Consider the following 19580-nt stretch of genomic DNA (forward strand, 5'->3'; position numbering starts at 1 on the left):
ACCCAAGCCATGGCCCCCAGTTGTTCTAATTAGCTCTGTTAACTAAGTAATTCAATACCCTGCTCCCATCATCACAATATCCCAAGTAGGAAAATATCCCATTCTTGTGCCTGGATGATATTCTCGGAAAATAATACCACCCCACTTTCTTTCTGCCTTTATCACGATTTCAATATTGTCGTGCAATCAAACCCATATCTTCCTTATTCAACAACAAAAATAAACATGCAAGAGTTGAACACAGCTGTACATAGATATTTCATATATATACTGAGAAACACATATAAGACTATTTCAATTACCAAATGATTCAACAATTTCCTTATATGGAAAGCATTATCAAAGGCAGCATCTTAACTGAGCCATTAATTAGCAACATGATTACTGGTGATGGTCCCACCACTCAGCCTCTTTCTCAAGCAAATCAGCACAGGATAATAGAGAGCATTTGGGACACTAGTCAGGAAACGGGTGTGCAGGTTGCTCCCTAACTTCAGTAAGGCCTTCAGGAGAGTGTGCTTGGACTCCTTTGGTCTCACACCATACTCTTTTCCCCAGGGGATCTTTTCAAAGCAGTGGTGACACTTTTTGCAGGGGACCACAATGTTGATTATGCCCAAAGCAGGCTGTAAGCAGTGCAGGCCGTGAGGAGTTAACCCCACAACTGGCTGTTTATAGAAGCGAGTCTGGCTGAAGCCTATCTGCTAAGGTCAGAGTAATTTGCATCTAAATTCCTTTCCTACGACTAAAACCTTCTTAACTAAAAGGACAGTGTTCTAATTACAACCATATATTGTGTCTATTCTGTTCCTATTTCCACAATGCTTTGTCTTGTCCTTTATGAGCCTTGCTTCCATTAGTTTCCACAGAAACTGCACGACTGTACAGCCTCACATGTAGTCCTGCTCTCACACGTGGCTCACTTTCCCCCCAACTCATTACTAACAAAAATGAGTGGCTTAGACAGACTAGAGCCTTTACTAATTAAGCAGCACTGGCTGTCCCGGCTCCCCAGTGTCTCTGTCTCTTTTGGTTTTTTTCTTCAGCCTTGCATCATACGTGGGGAGGAGACTAGAGCCTACTACAGAGGTTTCCAGTAACATTTCAGGCATTCCCAGTAATTTCTGACTCAACTTTCCAACACATTTCTCTGGGGTGGGTCCTTTTTTCCCAAAGACGCCACGGAAGGTCTCACAGGTCCCTCACCACTGGCATATCCCAAACTAGACCTCTACAGCACCACTGTCCACAGATGTTCACACGAGAAACTCCAGAAGACCACAGTTTCCCTCCTGCATTCCCCATAATCAACCTCTATATCTTAAAGTCCTACATTCATTTAAAAAAAGCCCAAAGCTCGCTACTTCTTTGTTTCCACTGCAACTTGCCTTGCTCACACTAACATTTCCCCCTCCAAATTCAGAAAATGCTATTTAATCTCCCGCCACCCACTCTTTCCCACCTCCAGTTCACCAAAACAGGAACATCTTTGAAAACTCCAAAACTGTATCACATCACTCCTTTGCTTAAACTAAATCTCACTAATTCTATTATTTCCCCTAGGAAAATATTCAAATGTCTTACCATGCCGCACAGGAACCACAACACCCCTCTCATCTCCTGTACTCTTGTTTGCAATCCTACCTGCTCTCTCCTGTTTTTACAGACTCGCCGTTCTCCCTCACCCTGCAGTTTGTAGATGTCCCTTCACATTTCCATCCCAGGAATGCAGCGAGGGCTACGTGGAACTATTTCCATTTTAGCATGAAGAATAATGAATATGCCAAGCAAGGTACCAACCTGGACGAGCATCCAGCTGAACTGGCAGAGGAACAGGTAGTGGGTGACAGCAGCGATGGCCGAGCAGGCCTCCTCCGAGAGCTGGGGACTTGCGTACACCGATGCCAGGAACGCAATCTGGAAGAAGCGGACACCTCTGTTTTTAAGCCATGCTAAAATCAACGAAGAATAGCGAGGAAGCAAAGTGGTTGCTCCTCTGAACGTATGATTGAAGTATTCAAAGGGAAAGTAAATTGACCTGCTGCCCGACTCCCAGGGCGAAGACTCATCCTCAAAATGGCAACAGATGGACTTGCGCATCTCTAAGGAGCAGTGAGTGCCACACCAGTGTGCTGACTCCTCCTCTAGGCTCACCAGGGGAAACCATCAGCGTATCTCACTCTTAGAAATGAATCCCACGGAAAACATTTACTTTTGGCTAAGGAGCAAAGGAGAAACAGAGTAGAAACTCCATTCCCCAAGTGAGTCGAAGCCAGCAAGAGAGAAGAAAGAGACGCAGGTGCCCCATTCTTCACCATCGCCAGCCGCAGTCTCTGGCCAGGAAGTAGCACACATAACAGAAGACTTCAAATCAGTGTGCAACGGCGACTCCCGCGGCTGCCTTCATCTTTGGATTTTTATTTCAACCACATCCGGGCTTTGTTCAGAAGTCACCTTCACGAGGTCACCGGGACCTGCCCTCCCCATTCTTTCTTCCTTCACATAAACCCCCAACTCTCCTTTATGTACAGCAGTAGCCACCATATCTGGTATGATTTCTCGTTACCGTTAGTCTTGCCCAGGAGAATGTCATCCATAAAAGGCAGGATTTTGTCGGCTTTACCGACAGGAGAACCCCAAGCACCTGCTAGGTGCTCCATAAATGCTTGTTGAATAAATAAAGAAATGAAGCCCAACACTCCTTGCCATTCCTGCCTACCACTTTGTATTTTCTCTAACATATGACTTCTATGTCAAATTCTGTCATGAAACGTAGAGGTGGCAAAGGAAAATTTGGAGCAATAAAACTACTGTAACATCTCAATGAATAAACACTCTTAAGGAAAAGGATTAAGTTTTCTACTTACTATTTTGAGGCTACAGCTATTCCTCAAATATAGAGGTGGTAATTGTTAAAAAAGTAAATGGTTGTCTCCAGAAAGACAAATATTTGCATGCAAGGAGAAAACTACTTTATGTCTCAAAATCCCCCTACTTTTTCAAAGAAAACAGAAATGCCTTTGCTACTGTTTGAATTTCAGTTAGAAGGTGAATAATGTATAAAAAGCTAGGCATAGCAATGGGATGAAGTGTTTTTTTTTAAATGTCCAAATGAGCTACGCCCCTGTGCAATTCTGTTGGGTCAGTGGTGTGGCCGTCAACCGTCGGGAAGATTTCTGCCTGCGCCTGTTCATGGAGAGCATCGTCTGGGAAGCCGGTCAGGCTCACAGGGAGGTCTGTGCCCTGGGATCCCTGACTCACACAGAGTCCCCCCATCTGTCTAGGTGGATGCACATGGTCCCGCCTGGGACATGACAATTGGTCAGAGACTTACTCTTCCCTTGTGACGACCTGAACAAGGCATTTGCCTTTCTGGGTCTAATCCCCTCATCAGTAGCAGCAGAAAGTTGGAAGAGGTCCCACAAGGTCACTTTTTCTAGTCTAAGGTTCTAGAAATTTTCTAATAGGAAGCATTCTTGATTGAACTTTCTATTTATTTAGACCTGGATTTGGATCACTTAGGAAATATACTATTAAAACAGGTAAGTGCCAGCGTGTTAAGTAGAATCTAGAAATTTATGCTTTATTATTCCCAATCTGGTACAGATGCGTTCCCTGAAAAAATAACAAGAAATTCCTTTCTACAACACCTCACAAAATAATTTTTGAACTATTAGAACTTATTTTTAAAACATGCTTAGACTTTGCTAGACTTTAGCTTGTGTTTTGCTTCTAAATTGTAATATCTAATAGGTCATAAATTAGCTTTTCTAAATTCCATATTCACTGAATGTTTTATGTACTAAGCACCAAAAGTCTACCTTAAAGGCTTGAAAAGCACAGAATTGTGTGGTTCTGACAAAACATAATCACTTTAACATTTACAGTCTTGCTTTTTGCAGAGTGGCATTTATTTCCATACAGTGCTTACAAATGGGAGCTGATTTCAGGGACTAAGGTTAGGAATCGCATTGGTGTTTATTTGGCAGTTTTGTTCTAACTGACCTTCGATTTGCTCTGCAAAATAATTGTATAATGCAAATTGTACCTGAACATGTTGTTTTAAGCTGTGACACTACTTATAAATGGTGTGCTAATTTAAATCATACTCTTTTCAATTCTTTTTCTAAGAAATAATCTAATCAGTATAGGTTTTTGTTTACACTGAATTTACTTTCAGAATATAGTTTTAAAATTCCATGATTTTTTCATACGTTACTCTATCCCGTTCTCCCTTTCCTAATCTAGGAAAGCACCTAGGAGCGCCGCTTGAGCGGCCCTGTGGAGTGGGAGCTCCGCCTGTCCCCAGGGCTCAGCAATCAGCTGCCACAGAGCCACCACAGGCAAGCTAAATTAAAATTATAACAAAATAAAGGTTTTAAAAAAGCTACAATCGTGCAGCACGCTCACGTATCTTTAAGTTTATGGAAGCTAAGAAGAGATGTTGTCTTCGCATTTTCTACTCAAACACCTAGAGATGGCCAGGAAACAGGCTATTTTCACAGTGGTCCTCTGAGGTCAGGAAGTTGAACAGCACAGCAGGGAAAAGAAAGGTCCCCAGACATTCCTACACCAATTCCTCCAGCAGTGCCTCTGCACGTTCCCTGGGCAGGACTGTGCCACGAGGCATGAGGGACGACTGCAGAAAACGGCTGTGTGCCTCTGTGTGTGCGTGCGTGCGTGCGTGCGTGCGTGTGACTCACGTGTCAATACTATAAAAATCCTTATTATTTTTAACCTAATGTAATAAGTTACAGAAATGAGACTGATCATGTAATTAGCACATTTATAGGTCATTAAGGAAGTTTTAAAGATAAGTTAGGATTCAAATTCTGGTGTCCTGATTTGTAAGACCAGAATTCTTTCTGGAAACCACCTACAAAGCAAAACGTAGCCTAAGTCCTGAAATTCTGCTTTTTTTCAATCCTTATTAGTCCACGACTTGTGATGGCTTCATGATGGCGACAGAATATGGTGCCAATAGCACATATAATTATTCTTAATTCCATGTTGAGATACCATATAAACATCTCAACCAAGGAGAAAAGAAAAGCAGACATTTTCAATTATTGTAAAAGAGTATTTCATAGATTCTCTTTTTAACGAGTTCTGTCTTTCGGTGGACTGGACCTCTGCTCCATCAATCAGTGGGAGACATCTAGAGTGGTCACATGCATCTCCGCTTGCTCAACAATCACACCATCAGCACCGTTTCCCAGAACGACCTCAGTTCTTCTCAGAAGTCCTTAGTGTACCTGCTTCCTGCCCCCAGCTTCCTCTGCACACCCTCGCTCTTTTCTCCATGAACTTATTCTTCAGTTTTCCTTCTACTCTGAGTGATCTCAAACGTGACTAGTTTTACAGGGCCGGTTAACTCTGATCAGGATGGATCCCTCGTTTGCCTGTTTTTAAAAGTAAGACACTCCTTGTCAGTGAACGTACTTAATGAGCCAAACATCCTTTCTAGCAGGAGTCCAGCTAATGCCGAAGGCTGAAAACGGATAGGTGCACAGTGCAGTAAAACACAAGCATTAGAACATGGTACAGAATGAAGTATCAGGGGAACGCAGAGCTGACAGGAAGGGTCAGAAATACTCAGAGAGGAAACTCAAGCCCTGTAGGTCCCTCAGCCCGTCTCCTGCTGTCTACCTTTCCTTCTTCAACTGCATGTATTTCTAGTCTTACACAGGTTGCATCATCTTGCTCTACATTTTATCTCAAATTGCTGTTTCTCATCTTCCTAGGTTGAAATCATATCCGTTCTTTGCGGCACAGCTGGAATGGCAACTGTCAAGAATACAGGGCCATTTCTGTCAATCAGAAATAACCTTTTCTCTGAATTTGTCAAAGAGAAATATATTAATGGAAGGGCTGGCATTCTCATGAAGTTCAATTCTCCCATTTCTTAGAATCACTCTCTAAATGTCTCAGAAAGTTGTCCTCACGGGGGAGGTCATTTTGGACACACAGCACAGAAGCAAGACCAGGTGTAGGCAGACACAGGGGAGGACAGCCAGCCGGGAGCAAGGACAGAAGCCTTCCGGAAGTCAGACTGCAGCCTCTAGGAGGGCAAGAAAATGAGTCCTGTTATTTAAGCCATTCTATATTTGGTACTTGATGGTGGCTGTCCTACCAAACTAATACATTTATGATGTTAGTTACATGTTTTTTATAAATACCCTCAATCAGACTGAGAAGATTCCTACTTTGGTGAAAATATTTCCTTGGAACGGATACTGGATTTTATTAAATAGTTTTTCTCTACTAAGATTATAGAAATAGTTTTCTCTTTTAGTTTGTTAATATGATAAATAATTACCTAATTTTTGAATCTTTGATCAACATTGCATTTCTGCAAAGGCTAATGGTCCTTTTGACTTTCTAAAATTCTATTAGGAATGTTTGTATCTCTGTTATGAGAGACACTGTTCAGCACTGTACCACTTTACATACAGGGAAAGAATGGGAACGTAGTATCCTTTAGGATTTTTCCTCTGAATTCTGCACTACTGTTGGCAGTCATTTTACTAACGTTACAACCCTACATTAACTAAAACGCTCTCTTCTCTGGGAAATGAGCCACAATCTGTTTTAATACCTACAATTCTCCCAGGTACTGGAACTCACTTTAGCTCTATAAGCCCCACCTTCCCCTGCCATCATCTGTTTTCAGAGTGAATTATTGCTCAAATATATTGAGATAGTAAGAGCCGTTTTCTGTAGTCACCTGCTTATCCTCTGCTGGGTCTCCTCATCTCTTTGGATAGTTTCATATTTTCTGGCATCCTTTCCCCCTGCCTGAAAGACTTTACCATTTGCTGCAGTGCAGACTGCTATTTCTGACCCTGGGTGCCCCCTGGATTGATTTCAGGGACATTGGGGACTTGGGGGTATTTTGTGGCCTTTTCTTCTCATGTTTCCATTATTTTTGTTTGTTTGCTTTGTTTTCTGCTGAAGTTTGTGGGTGCCTGTTAGCTGAGGACCAGAGGAGAATTGAGGCCTAAATGGGCTCTGTGAGACACAGGAGAAAGGCTACGCTCAAGGGTGACTGCATATTAGGAAAAAGTTAAGACAGCAGGGAGGTTAAGTTGTTTACCAGAGAATGTGCTGACGGACACTGAAAACCCCACAACTCCTCTGCTACTTTGATTGTTTGTGCCCATGTTTGGGTGAGCCAAAGGCTCCAAGCTCTTCTGCCTGCTAGAGGTACAGCCCTCCCTGGCTGCCCATTTGTTGAGCTGACTCCTGTCTCTTTATTATTCACACTTGTTTGCCCCAGGGACAGGGAGAAACAAAGTAGCAGCTTTAGGTCCCTGAGCAAGGCAGCCAGGGAGCCACAGGTGGCCCCTAGTGTAGGGCCAGGGACTGGGGTCACCTGAACCTGTAGTCTGTCTAAAGGCTTTCTTGCTAACAGAGAGATCTCTTCAGTTGCTTTTCAGTGATGTACTTTGGTCACGGCAAGTTATAATCTTTTGCCATAGCCCCAAGATCTGCGCTCTTCGGTTAACCTGGCTCAGAAACCAAGTTCTCTGGGAAGGTACCCTGGTACTGTTCATGTCACAAAGGCAATCTGAGTGTTGGCTTACAGAGATACGGTGACAAGTAGGTGACCCTGTTAACATCAAGCCAATCAGCTACAGTATTATCGTCTAAGACAAGCTAGATATTAACATACCATACAACCCAATTAATGTAACACCCCAAATCCTATTTCAGCAACATGATGTAAACATTAAGGCAGCCCAGGTATTGGTTTACAGCTGATATCTACTAAATGCAACAACTATACTTTGCTAATAGTAAAGTATTCAACAGTAATTTTACAGCATTAATAATCAAAAGACTAACAAAGCTTATGGCTATACTTTAAAGGTCTAGAGTTTGGGAATGGGGTAAAGCAAGAAGAAGACTCTGAAATGTTAAACTCCATGACAGGAGAAGGAGGAGAGAGTAGTACAAAGGATCTTATTGAGGAATAGAAGGATGTTTGTAGAATCAGGCAACGGTGAGAGAAAAAACTGAAATAGAAGGTAAAAGAAGAAGATAGGGGAAACAAGGAAGGAATTATACAGAGTGTAAAAAGAAGATAGAGTTAAAGGGAGAAAAATCAAAAGAGATGAAGAGTAAAATAGAGAAAAAGTAAAGTAAGAAAAAAAGATAAGAAGCAAGGCACAGGGAAAAGGAAGATTTCCCAAGCCCTGGATACTGGTACAGAAAAGAGAGAAGGAAAGAAGAGAAAAAGAAAACAGAAACAAAGCAAAACAAACAAATAAAAAAACTACAAAGAACACCTGCACTCACAAAAAACAAAAACTCGACCAACCAACCGAACAAAAACAAAACAAAATCACACTCAAGAAAGGAAAAGATCCAACCAACAAAACAGACAAAAGCAAAAAAGGAAAAAGAAAAGTTTCTCTGTGACTTTGAACATACGGTTTTCTTCTGGGGTCTGATTTTGGGCCAATGTCCAAGATGTGTCCCTGTTCTCGCTGGTAGATAAGGAAGCAGTCAGAGCACAGATCCATGCTGGATGCAGACACTAATAAGCAGGCAGTAGGATCAGAGGTACCAACTCCAGGACTTTCAAACGCACTGCACTGTGGTGGTGTCATTTAGTTTAAACCCCTTGGGGGTCTCTAGCTGGCCTGACTGTGGCTTCCTGACCACGGATGTCTCCCGTGGCTGTCTCTCACCCTGTGTCACTGTTGGAACACAACTCAAGGAGCCCCGAGATGGAGCTGCTTGCAGTCCTGTGTCCTGGTTCAGTGCACCCCTTCTTGGAATGGCGTCCAACCCCTCAGCGATGGCAGGCTCTGGGACTGGAGTCACTCACCGGCGTTTGCTGGTCTGATCCAGGGCTGTGTTTCTCCCTGAAGGACTCTGGAGTGCCTTGCTTTCGCTGTTTCTCTATAGATTCAGTCTTCCTTCCTCACAAGCCAAGCCAGGACCCGGGGAGAAAGAGCGCACCTGCCCCTACCTTCTCCCATGTTACTTTCTGTGCGTCAATGTCTCCGCAGGCTCGTTTTCCTGTCAGGTCATTCCTGGGCTCCAGGCATCACCCTCCCTTTTTCTTTTCTTCTTCAAGTTGTTATTTTCCAGTGTCTGGATTCTGAATCTTGGAGAAGTCTATTTGTTGTTGCTTACTGCTCCACCATTTTCTCAGAAGTCCTATATTTTTCTTTAATCAAAATATTATGGTGCTCTACTTTGAGCAAAAGCCACTCAATCTAAATTATCTACACTCTCACTAATTCCTTTGTGAGTTTCTGTAGCTCACATATTCTAGAATGTATGGTTTCTCTCAAGCAACAAAAGTTTAGTACTCTCTCTTTCGAACTTAGTTGACAGGTAAATTATTTAATTGTTACTTTCAATGACAAAGCAAGGTAGCTTGAGTTTTAAAAATCACAAACTGATGACCTCTAATTTCCCTCTGCTATTTGTGTATCACTCCTGCTTGCAAAGTCCATTTCAGTAGAAAACTGTGAGCAACTTTAATCTGACGCAAAAGACAAAAAGACAAAGGGCCTTTCCCTGTTGGTGTTCACTGGCCAACGTCACACTGCCAGGGGTCAAGCATTCACCAGTGTGGTGACATTTCCACGATACTAATGCCTTCCGTAGGGACAGACTTCCTTTTAACTCTGTACCAACATTTTCTTTGTGCAATTTTTAAAACTACTTGAAGAAACATTAAAATTTATCTGAAGACCTTTAACAAAATATTAAACTTAAAACATTAGCAAATTTTATAATAATCTGGATTTTCCTATGCGATGAGATAGAAGTCAGAAATGAAAATATAAATGTAAGCAAAGGCTACCAAGGTGTTTTCCTTCTTCACCTTGCTGGGTAGAGATTGCCAGGAGCATGTTCCTGCAAACAAAGCTCTTGGAATAAAGCCATATTTATTTAATTCCTGTATCTTTCTTCATGACCTCATTAGTGAAAAGCAAATTTACTATCCCCTAACCTGGGCCAGCATCTTTGTCTTTAGTGTTTCTCCTTTATCCCTTTAAGAGAATGTTTGCATTTCAGGAGTATTCTGTCAATACCAAATTGTAAGTCTCAGTATTACTGATAACAGCTTATATAACACTATAGTTATGTCTACTGATTACACACAGCTATTCTTTTTCCCCCTTTATTGGCCAGAAAACTGTAGATAGTCATTGGTATCTTTAGGTGGTCTTCATGTCGGAGAACATAAATCTGATACGTTTACTTTTCCCCCTTCATCCTTTCCTTCCTTCTTTCTTTGCTCCCTCTCTCCTCTCCTATCCTCCATCCCTTTTTTTCTTTACCTCTTTCACAAACAGATCTCAACTTCCTATATATTATACTCAGGTTGGAGTATAATATGTATAGATGGAATCCAAGGGAAGGCTTCTTGAATGCTAAACTAAATATGCCTCTGAAAGTCTTAGGTGTGTCAAGAAGGTGCTGTACGCAATGTGGTAGGTTTTGGCAACTACTAAATGGCAGAAACTTGTCTGAACAGGGTTTTATAATTATTATCTTGTAGTTACCATGGTGAAGATACAGTACCAAATTCAATCAATACAGGTACAGTTTTCAAGTGGCACACTCTGTCCACGTCCTGTCCTTGTGCCTGCCACTGCAACTAAAACAGGGTACAGATCTGCTCAGGGTAATATTACTGTTTAATCACGGAGCAAGCTACTTATTTCCAGCACATGCAACAATTAGAATGTGCAAACACACAGGAGTTGGTGAACCCAGTGCTATCACCCAGAGCCGGAGGCGGAGGAGAATGGGGGAGATCCCTCAAGTAGTGTGTGCACAGGTGGGTCAAGGGCTGCTCTAGCGCATGGCTCACAAGCCAGTCCTTCAAAACAAAGCAACACAGACTGTCTGCACACACCTCCACCGTCCTCGTTTGGAGCTCTTCCTTGTTTGCAATGTCTGACACCATTGTTAAGGGTCATTTGAATTTGCAAAACACAAAAACCAAAAATTCTTTTTCCCCACTTCAGAATTTTTATGGAGATATTTTATTATGGGTTTATTTCTTCTCTTTCTGTAAGTCATTTTCTCTCTGAGAAACAGGTCTCGATGGGTCATTCACTAATACCAAAACTAGTCTTTTTCATCTGATATGTAGCCAAAGAAGTGCTAATTTTTATCAGTGACTATAATAACAATTATTACATTTAATGGACAGTTACTATGTGCTAGGTGCGCCAAAGACATTATTTCATCTTACCCTTCAGAAACTTAGGCAATTTAGAGATCACTGCCTCCACTTTCGAGGAGGAAAGTGAGGCTTAATAAAAGTCCACAAATTTGCCAAGGTCACAGGCCTAAGATACAACAGACACAGGCCTTGAGCCAAGTGTGTTGACTCCTAAGCACTTAATCCTTCAATGACCATTTAAAATGATGCTGGCCTGAAGCTGAAAAATCACTAAGGCTAACGTACTTCCTGTTTGCATGAGAAGTTCTCAAGGACTGCTATTAAATCTCCCAGGTGAAGGAAGGACATAAACAGGGTGGCTGAAAAACATCAAGATGATGTGCATATCACGAAGGCAGAACTGAAGGTTTACAGGGAGACTTAGATTCTCAAAGTCGTATTTCTAAGTTCTTTGATAGCTGACTTCAGAAATTCTCTGGAAACAAAACATATTCTATATGTGGACAGGACATTGTGAAAGTCCTCAAACAGACAGAGTACACTGTGGTTTGTCTTCCACTGCTTTCCTGATGGAATTGGTTCATTACTCCAAAAAACTCAGATTACAGACAATTTTCTCATGAAATTTCTCATGATTAGGAATAAACCATGCTCCATTTTTCCATTTCTGTTTGGCAGCAGATCTATGAGCAGAATCTAGTGTCCGAAGACTGCAATACAGATTACTGATGTTACTTCCAAATTGTGCAACTAAGCACATTTAAAATACAGAGTGAGGAACTGACATTTTTGCTTCAAAATTATGGGTTCAAAATATCTTGATTGAACTTCTCATGAAATTCCTTGTACTTAAGCATGGATATAAGCTGGAAAAAAACTGATTTTTTGGAATTTAAGAGAAACTGGGATATTCTAATAAAATTTTATATAAATCTATCTGTAGAGTTCATTAACTCAAAGGCCACAAGCTAACCAGAATGTACAAACTCTGAAGTTTAAACTTCCTCTGCCTAACAACCTAAATGAAATCAAGATACCCTCTGTTAAGTGCAGTAGTATTAGATGTTTCTTATAAATAGAAAATTGTTTTTCTTTTACACTTAACATTGAGTATATGATTTTTGTCATCTGTTACTCAAAGTTTTTATTTCCCTTCTCTGTGCACTCATATTGTAGACTACAAAATAGAACCCCCAACTATGGTGCCTATGTAGACCTGACAAGGAAGGCAACAGAAAGACTGATTTTATTTTCACAACTGCTTTTCTTAGAATATTTGCCAAGTACAAAAATCAAAAGATAATGTTTGCTCTAAGGATTTTTACAAGAGGAACAAAATATTTGAATATTAGGTCCTTTTCTGTTCAAAATCACCTTTTCATTTAATCATTAACTTATTCATTAACAAATGTTTATGTGCCCAGTGCATGCCCACTTCTACAGCCAAGCTTGTGTTACTTCATATCGCATTCTATTTCCGTTTGAAGGTAATCCCGAGAAGATGTAGGGTATTAAAAAATGATATAACACCAAATATATATGGTCTCTCTGCTACGGGGAAACATGCAAGAAGTAGAGAGAAGAGCACTTATTAGGTCTTTGGAACATAAAGTAGAATCTGAAATGTTTACAGACAGGAAACAAGGAATCACTACGCTTTGGGTTTGCTTTATTTGCTTTTGAATTGCTAAGAAGAGTGTCTTAGTGGGTTCTGGCTGTGATAACAAGTACACCATAGTCGGTGTCACTCAAAGAATTTGGGAGAGGTAGCAGGGGAGCGGAGGGGAAGAGGAGAGACCCTGATGTAAGCTGTCTGTGTGCCAGTTCCCCCATGATGAACGTATTTATTATGTCTCACAAACATCAGTAATGAAGGAAAGAGACAACCTGGCCTGTCCGGCAGGGACCTGCGATGGTTCAGAAGCTAGGAAGTGGAAGGTCCGAGGGACAACAGGCGGAGTGTGGGTTGGTGTGTGGGCGGCCAGGTCCCCCCCCAATGTCAAGGCAGGGAGGACACGAGCTCTCTCGTGTTTCATCTTCAAGGGACCAAATCTCCTCCGTGAAGTCGCCGCTTTCATGATCCCATTACCCCCGAAGTGAAGGAGCCCTTCCAAGTACGACGGCGACACAGCGTTCAGTCCATTGTGGAGTGGAGACAGCAACCAGGGTGTAGTGAATGAACTCTGCTGCTTTCTACGCCGGAACCTAGTTTGAGTCCTTATCCTAGCAGGGAGAGGGCTGGACATCACAAAAACATACCGATACCCGAGAATGTAAACATCAACCCCTTTTTTACACGCTGGCCTAATTATACTCTGAATATACATGATCAGAGAAAGTGGGACACATAATAAGCAGTGTCTCCAGTGTTCGGCAGATTGTGAGTGTGACGGGATGCATGGTATCTGTGCCGATCTGGGAAGGGACGAGCGAGGAAGGAGGGCAATGGTAGGAGGCAGTTGTGTTCTTCATAAACTGACGTGTATCGATGTTCGCACACTTTCGCGTATAGTCAGGAGGCACACCATGAGAGGCACATCAGGTGAACTGTGTCTTTTAGTGGCTCCGTGGCTGTGTTCGCAGTCTCTGGAGGACACTGCGAGAGGCAGGAGTCCTCCCCCGTCACGGGGCAATGGCTACATGGAGTTCAGCAATGCTTCGCCTGTCTTACATCAGCCATGCCCAATGAGAGGCAACGACTAGCACCCCAACTATTCAAAAAAGTGGATCAGCCTCTACTATTGCCTCATCTGAAGTAGGAACATACTCGTCTAATCCACATCAATCAACCTTGAGTATCTACGTACAAGGCAAGATATTGGGCAAGTTGCTTCAGGGCGTACGGTTCCCTCGCCACCCACAAGCTTGCTATCTAAACAAACAGGATAAAAAGAAGAAAAAGAGGTTAGAGAAAGAAGCTGTAAGTCACAGCACATATCTAATGTACCCCATTATCAGTAAAGAGCTACTTTAAATCACCACATAGTTACCTTAATATTTAAATATAGAAAGTACTTTTTAATTACTATCAGTAATTATCAAACTGGTTCACTGGTATAGTTAAAATCAAATGACTAAAGCAGAAACTCGAAAGTTTAAAAAGTGAAATACGTGTTTGTAGTTCTTTGAAGAAATTTTATCTTTTACCTAGATTTTTGTGAAATAAAAAAATGGGATGAATCGCCCTCAATCATTATCGTAATCTTTCTCTTTTTAATTTAATTTTATGTTTATTTTTAATCTATATTTAAGAACTGTGTGAGAAAATTAGGCCATAGAAATTACTATAAAGTAACGACACAGTCTCATAATTATTTTCAATTCATATTTTTCAAAAAGCCAGAAATCTCTTTTGACCTAGCTATCCCTCTGCTTCATTTTTTCCTGAAAGAGTCAGAAACCATACTGCAGCGGCACATGCGTACCCACGTTCAAGCAGCACAGTTGGTGACAGCCAGCCCTTGGGAGCACCTGTATGCGCACCCACAGATGGACAGACGCAGAACAGACGCGGTATTACACGCAGTTTAGTGCTGGGCTGCCGCAGAGAGGGATGCATTGACTGGAGACCACAACGTTAAGAGAAATTGATCAGAAACACAAGCAGAAAGTTCGCACAGCAATTACCTCTTTATGAGATATCCAAAGTATAATAAAGGACAGAATAGAAGACATAATAGGAAGCAAGGAGCTAGACCTGTCTCAAGGAGAAAGGAAATGGAGAGATGCAGGGGGGGAAGGGAGAGGGACGGGAGGGGGAATTAAGACGTGTTACCTACAGGCAGCGGCTGTCCAGGAGGAATACGATCACACTGTACGGTAAATATGGACTGATACCAAGGTAAATGTTTGCATGATTTAAAAAATAGTTCATTTGAAAAATTTTCCTGCAAGAGCTAGGCCAGTTGCACAAATTTGGTCATGAGATTCCTTACTAATGAGCACTGCATCTCCGAGGTTGGCAGCAACAGTGGTGAATCTAGAAAGGGTCTGTCTCCCTCTGCTCTCCGGACGCCTCTCTGCCTCCTGCCGCCACGCTGTGAGCTCCTTCCCCTCCGCCAGGCCCCTCTGCGTGGACAGAAGTCTCCACACCCATGGGCCAAACAGACCTCGCCTGCTCAGAGTGGCCGGTGCTGGATATCAGGTCTCAGTGATAGGGATGGAACTGAGCCGCCTGTTCCGGGCGAGCTTGGGAAGCTCAGTAAGTCATGACCACCCCGAGTCATTCCGTCACATGTGACACGTCGAGGACGGAAATGCAGAGATTAGATATGTGATTCCATCCCCAAGGGCACGCAGGCTTGCCGGGATTTCACTGCACCCCTGACCCAGTGAGGGGCTCACTAGAAAGGGCCAGCATTCAGTGCGAAGGTCTTCGGAGGAAACCAGCCCAACTGCATATTCCACCCCAGGGTCATCAGACACCCAGATCAGGGGAACCACATTACTTGGGTTATTTCTAATGAAAGGGCTTGGGGACTCTCAGTTCTTCAACTTTTCTATGCCCTTCATCCTCCCAAATCAAAAAGCAATGACTTGTGATTAAAATCATGAGCTCTGGAGCAAGAACACTTAAGTCTTGACTGCATGACTCAGGAATTATAAGGGCTTTGGGAAATGCCCTCTTTGTGGCTCTTTTCTAGTCTGTAAAATGGAAGATAATTACAGTATCTACCTCACAGGGTTATTGTGAGGATCAAAAGTATCCACAAGTGTAAAGCTTTAGGTCACTATGATAAATTCAGCATGGGTAGTGTGTTCAAGTTGGCAACATTATTTGCATGAAACTAGTTAGGTGAATAAACAGCTAGAACAGGAGGACTACACTTATTTCTAAGTGGTAAGTAACCTGAAGTAGGCAAGGTTACATTTTAAAGGACTATGTTAATAAAGTCACAGCCTCCTACAAATTTCTCAAACTTTGATAAGATTAAACCATGTTATAATTTTGTGTGGCTGTTCTTAGAGAAGAAATGTCACAGCATCCATGGGTTGTCAAGAGTGATATTCAGTGGTACGCTTGCCTGGCAAATGCAAGGTCCTGAGTTCGATCCCGGATACCAAAACAACAACAACAACAACAACAACAACAACAACAACAAAAAACCTGTGACATTTGAGTAATTCAGTTAAAAAACAAAAGAAAAACTAGCTAAGGAGTAACTAACAAATGCTGCCTCTGTGAGACTGACAGCAACAGCCGTGAATCTAGAAAAGGTCTGTCTCCCTCTCTGCTCTCGGGACGCCTCTCTGCCTCCTGCCGCCATGCCGTGAGCTCCTTCCCCTCCGCCAGGCCCTTGCCTTGAAGCCGGCCAGTCATGGACAGAAGCCTCCACACCCCGTGAGCCAAACAGACCTCCTCTCCTTAGAGTGGAGGGTGCTGGATATTGATGAACCATGAAAACTTGGTATTCCTGAAATTATAGTAATAAATTGCAGAACTGTCCTAAAATATTGAGTATTATGTATACATCAGGCAACGTTTTGGAGAAAAAAAATGGGGAAGGAAGTATTCAATACTGTTTAAGTTCTTACAGTGTGGCAGGCTTTCGGTGGCTTCTACAGACAAGTCATTTCACTCTTACACTTTAATTTTCACAATCCTGTAAGATTCCTATACCTCTATGATTGCTTAATAAACAGAAGCTCAGAGATCTCAGAGCTGCCAATGACAAATCCTAGGTTGTGCTTACCTGGCCCTAATTCACTTGGCTCTCTGCTATTCTCATGCTGCCTCAAGTAAATTTCAGGTAAATTGCTGAAACCCAGGCAGCAGTTGCCATTAGTTCTTTGAAGCTGGAGACAGAGCTGAGAACTGTCACACAAGGATATCTCTTTCTGTCATGTGGCATATGATGATTATTTGTATCAGATTGAACCAGAGCTGACAGAGGACCCTCAATGGTGATTTCAAGAAATACATTTTATGAAACTGCATTTCCATGTCTTTTCTATAAATTAAACAATGGAATTATTTACTAATAATTTATGAAATATGAATTAGATGTTATATTATTAAATGAAGAAATAAGTGATACAATAATCACTAGCAAAAATTTAAGTGTCTCCCTTTAAAAATAAATAACAATTTTTGCGATAGACAAAAAAGGGTGATGAGGAAGACAGGTCAATACAAACAAATCAAAATCCATATGAAGCCCACTCCTGGGTCTAAGTGGTAGAAATCTGAGGGGAATTTTGAGCATTTTTCTACTTATTACTATATGTATGAAAAGCTCACCTGATTTCAGACCTCAAAGGAGAACATGTGATTCTCCTAAGTATGAAATACTTGTCAGAGTAAAACCAAGTCGTGTGTAAGTCAATTGTAAAATACGTAATCAATCTATCAATTACTCATAGCTCTGGCTTCTAATAAAACAAATTACTGTAACTTAAGCGAAATGTTAATTTTTATGAGTAAAGTGACAAAAGTAAAATAAAATTTTAGTTCCTAGGCTTTATTTCAGATGAGTAATGAGGTGGCACTAAAGTTAAAATTTAATACTGTCCTATGGTTTGGATCTTAAATGTTCCCCAAAAACTTGTACTTCACAGTGGTGATACGGGAGAGTGGTGGAACCTGTAGTAGGTAAGGCCAAGTGGAGGTCTTGTGGTACAGTGGGGCTTTAGCTCTTCCTCTCCTCTGCTTCTTAGACAGAAAGGTGAGCCGTTTTTCTCTACCACACGCCCTGCCATGAGGTAGCCCCACAGGTCCAAAACAAAGGGGCCAATTGATCATATACGGAACCCTCCACACCCGTGAGTCAAAAAAACCTTTTCTCTTTGTAAGTTGATCATCTCAAGTATGTGATGGTAACAGAAAGCTGACTAATGCAGAAAGCAAGGAAGTAATCAAAATTATATTTTCTATTTTCAAGGGTCTACAATACTATAGAAATCTTATTCTTTTCTAAATAAAGCAAAGGGCACAGATGTCTTCAAAATTTGTGTCACTTTAAAAATAATCCAAGGGCCTGGGGATTGAGTGCAGTGGTTCTGTTGCCTGCCTTGCAAGTGCAAGGGCCCGAGTTCAATTCCCAGTACAAAAAAATAAATAAATAAATAAAAGTAATCCACAATTCTGATTTGTCCCCAGTTCATTGTTGAAAAACTATCGCTCTCATCACCTCTCTGCCATCCGATGAAACCAGTTCTTAATTTATAGTTCAAGGCTGTCTACCACTAAAGGGGCTCTGTGAAGACATTAAGGGGCAGAAGAAATGCTTTCTTCTTGGGAAGAGTGGGCCATCTGGGTGAGCAGACGCAATATCAAGGCACAGGTCATACAGCAGCATCCCTCTCTCCCACTGCTTTTATATTTGACCCATAAAATGATTTTTATAAAATGATTTTCCCTCGTTCTGCAAAGTGAGAGAGGGTATAAAAGAAAGGTGAAGCGTATCATCATTTATATTGTTGCTACAAAATATTCAACATTCTTTTTTAGCTAACTATGTCATCCATAGAAAGAAAAATAAATGTAAGTAACAGAATATGTAGGGTGATTATTGAAAATTGTGTGAATTGACCAAAGAAACATGCTCGAGCATAACCACTCCTACAGAGCTCCAAACTGGAATTTTGTTCCTTTCCATCTAAGGTTCTCCCACGACCCCAGTGTTGTATGTACCACCCAATAGCTCAAGGTACGCAAGTCCTTGACTTCTTATCTCTGCTGGTGTAATCATTTCTCCAATTCTACCTGCTACAATAAACACTTATGTACCTCAATGCCCCCTTTCCACTGTTCTCCCTAACCTGGACGACTTCCTCTCACAGGGAGCAGTTAGTGTAATTACCTTAATAAATGGCAGTACACATACACAAATACTCTTAAAAGTAGTCATGAGAAGAAGTTCATGTTGATCCAGGAGATGAACAGTTTAAAGAGTGACATGTAACTTTTAAATTCTTACATTTTCCAACGTAATGACTACCGTACTTTAACGAGTATATCTCCAGTTTCCCTACATTCAAAAAGGTTCCATTGTTAAGATGCTGATAGAGATCATGAGCCAAACATTGTGCAAAGTTCATGTGTAACAATACATTACTTTGGAAATGATTAATGAAATTTTCAGCAGAGAAACTCCATCCTTTGGCAAAGAAATTGCACATCAGAGTACTACTGAGTCACTTCCAGTCAAGGGAGCACAACACACCTCAGCATGAAAGGCAAATCCTTCGCCTTCCAGTTTAACACTCGATCATCTATTGATTTAATTTTTGCAGTCAGAACACTCGCTTTAGGCTCTGGCCAAGTTCACACCGTGTGCCCTGCTCAGCACAAAGCCCTGCCAGCTTCCAGTCTCCTCCCTTTTTATCACCTGTGTGCCCAGGACCACGTTTCCCTTCTGGGAACCTGTTCTGAGTCTCTACTCTGTCATTTATTACCCCTGCAGCTGTGTGCACAATG

At 41.7% G+C, this 19580-nt stretch overlaps 1 protein-coding gene across 1 annotated transcript in view; it reads right to left on the reverse strand.

The window, feature by feature from the left end:
* The window catches only part of Adgrv1 (adhesion G protein-coupled receptor V1), a 405831-nt gene that overhangs the window by 124293 nt on the left and 261958 nt on the right, over positions 1 to 19580 (reverse strand). The window contains exon 84 of the mRNA XM_033767703.1: positions 1801 to 1917. Within this exon, the coding sequence (XP_033623594.1) occupies positions 1801 to 1917 (117 nt within the window). The remainder of the gene's footprint in view (positions 1 to 1800; positions 1918 to 19580) is intronic.

The sequence above is a fragment of the Fukomys damarensis genome, unplaced genomic scaffold, assembly GCF_012274545.1.
Source record: "Fukomys damarensis isolate Sample0158 unplaced genomic scaffold, DMR_v1.0_HiC HiC_scaffold_3, whole genome shotgun sequence".
Lineage (NCBI taxonomy): Eukaryota > Metazoa > Chordata > Mammalia > Rodentia > Bathyergidae > Fukomys > Fukomys damarensis.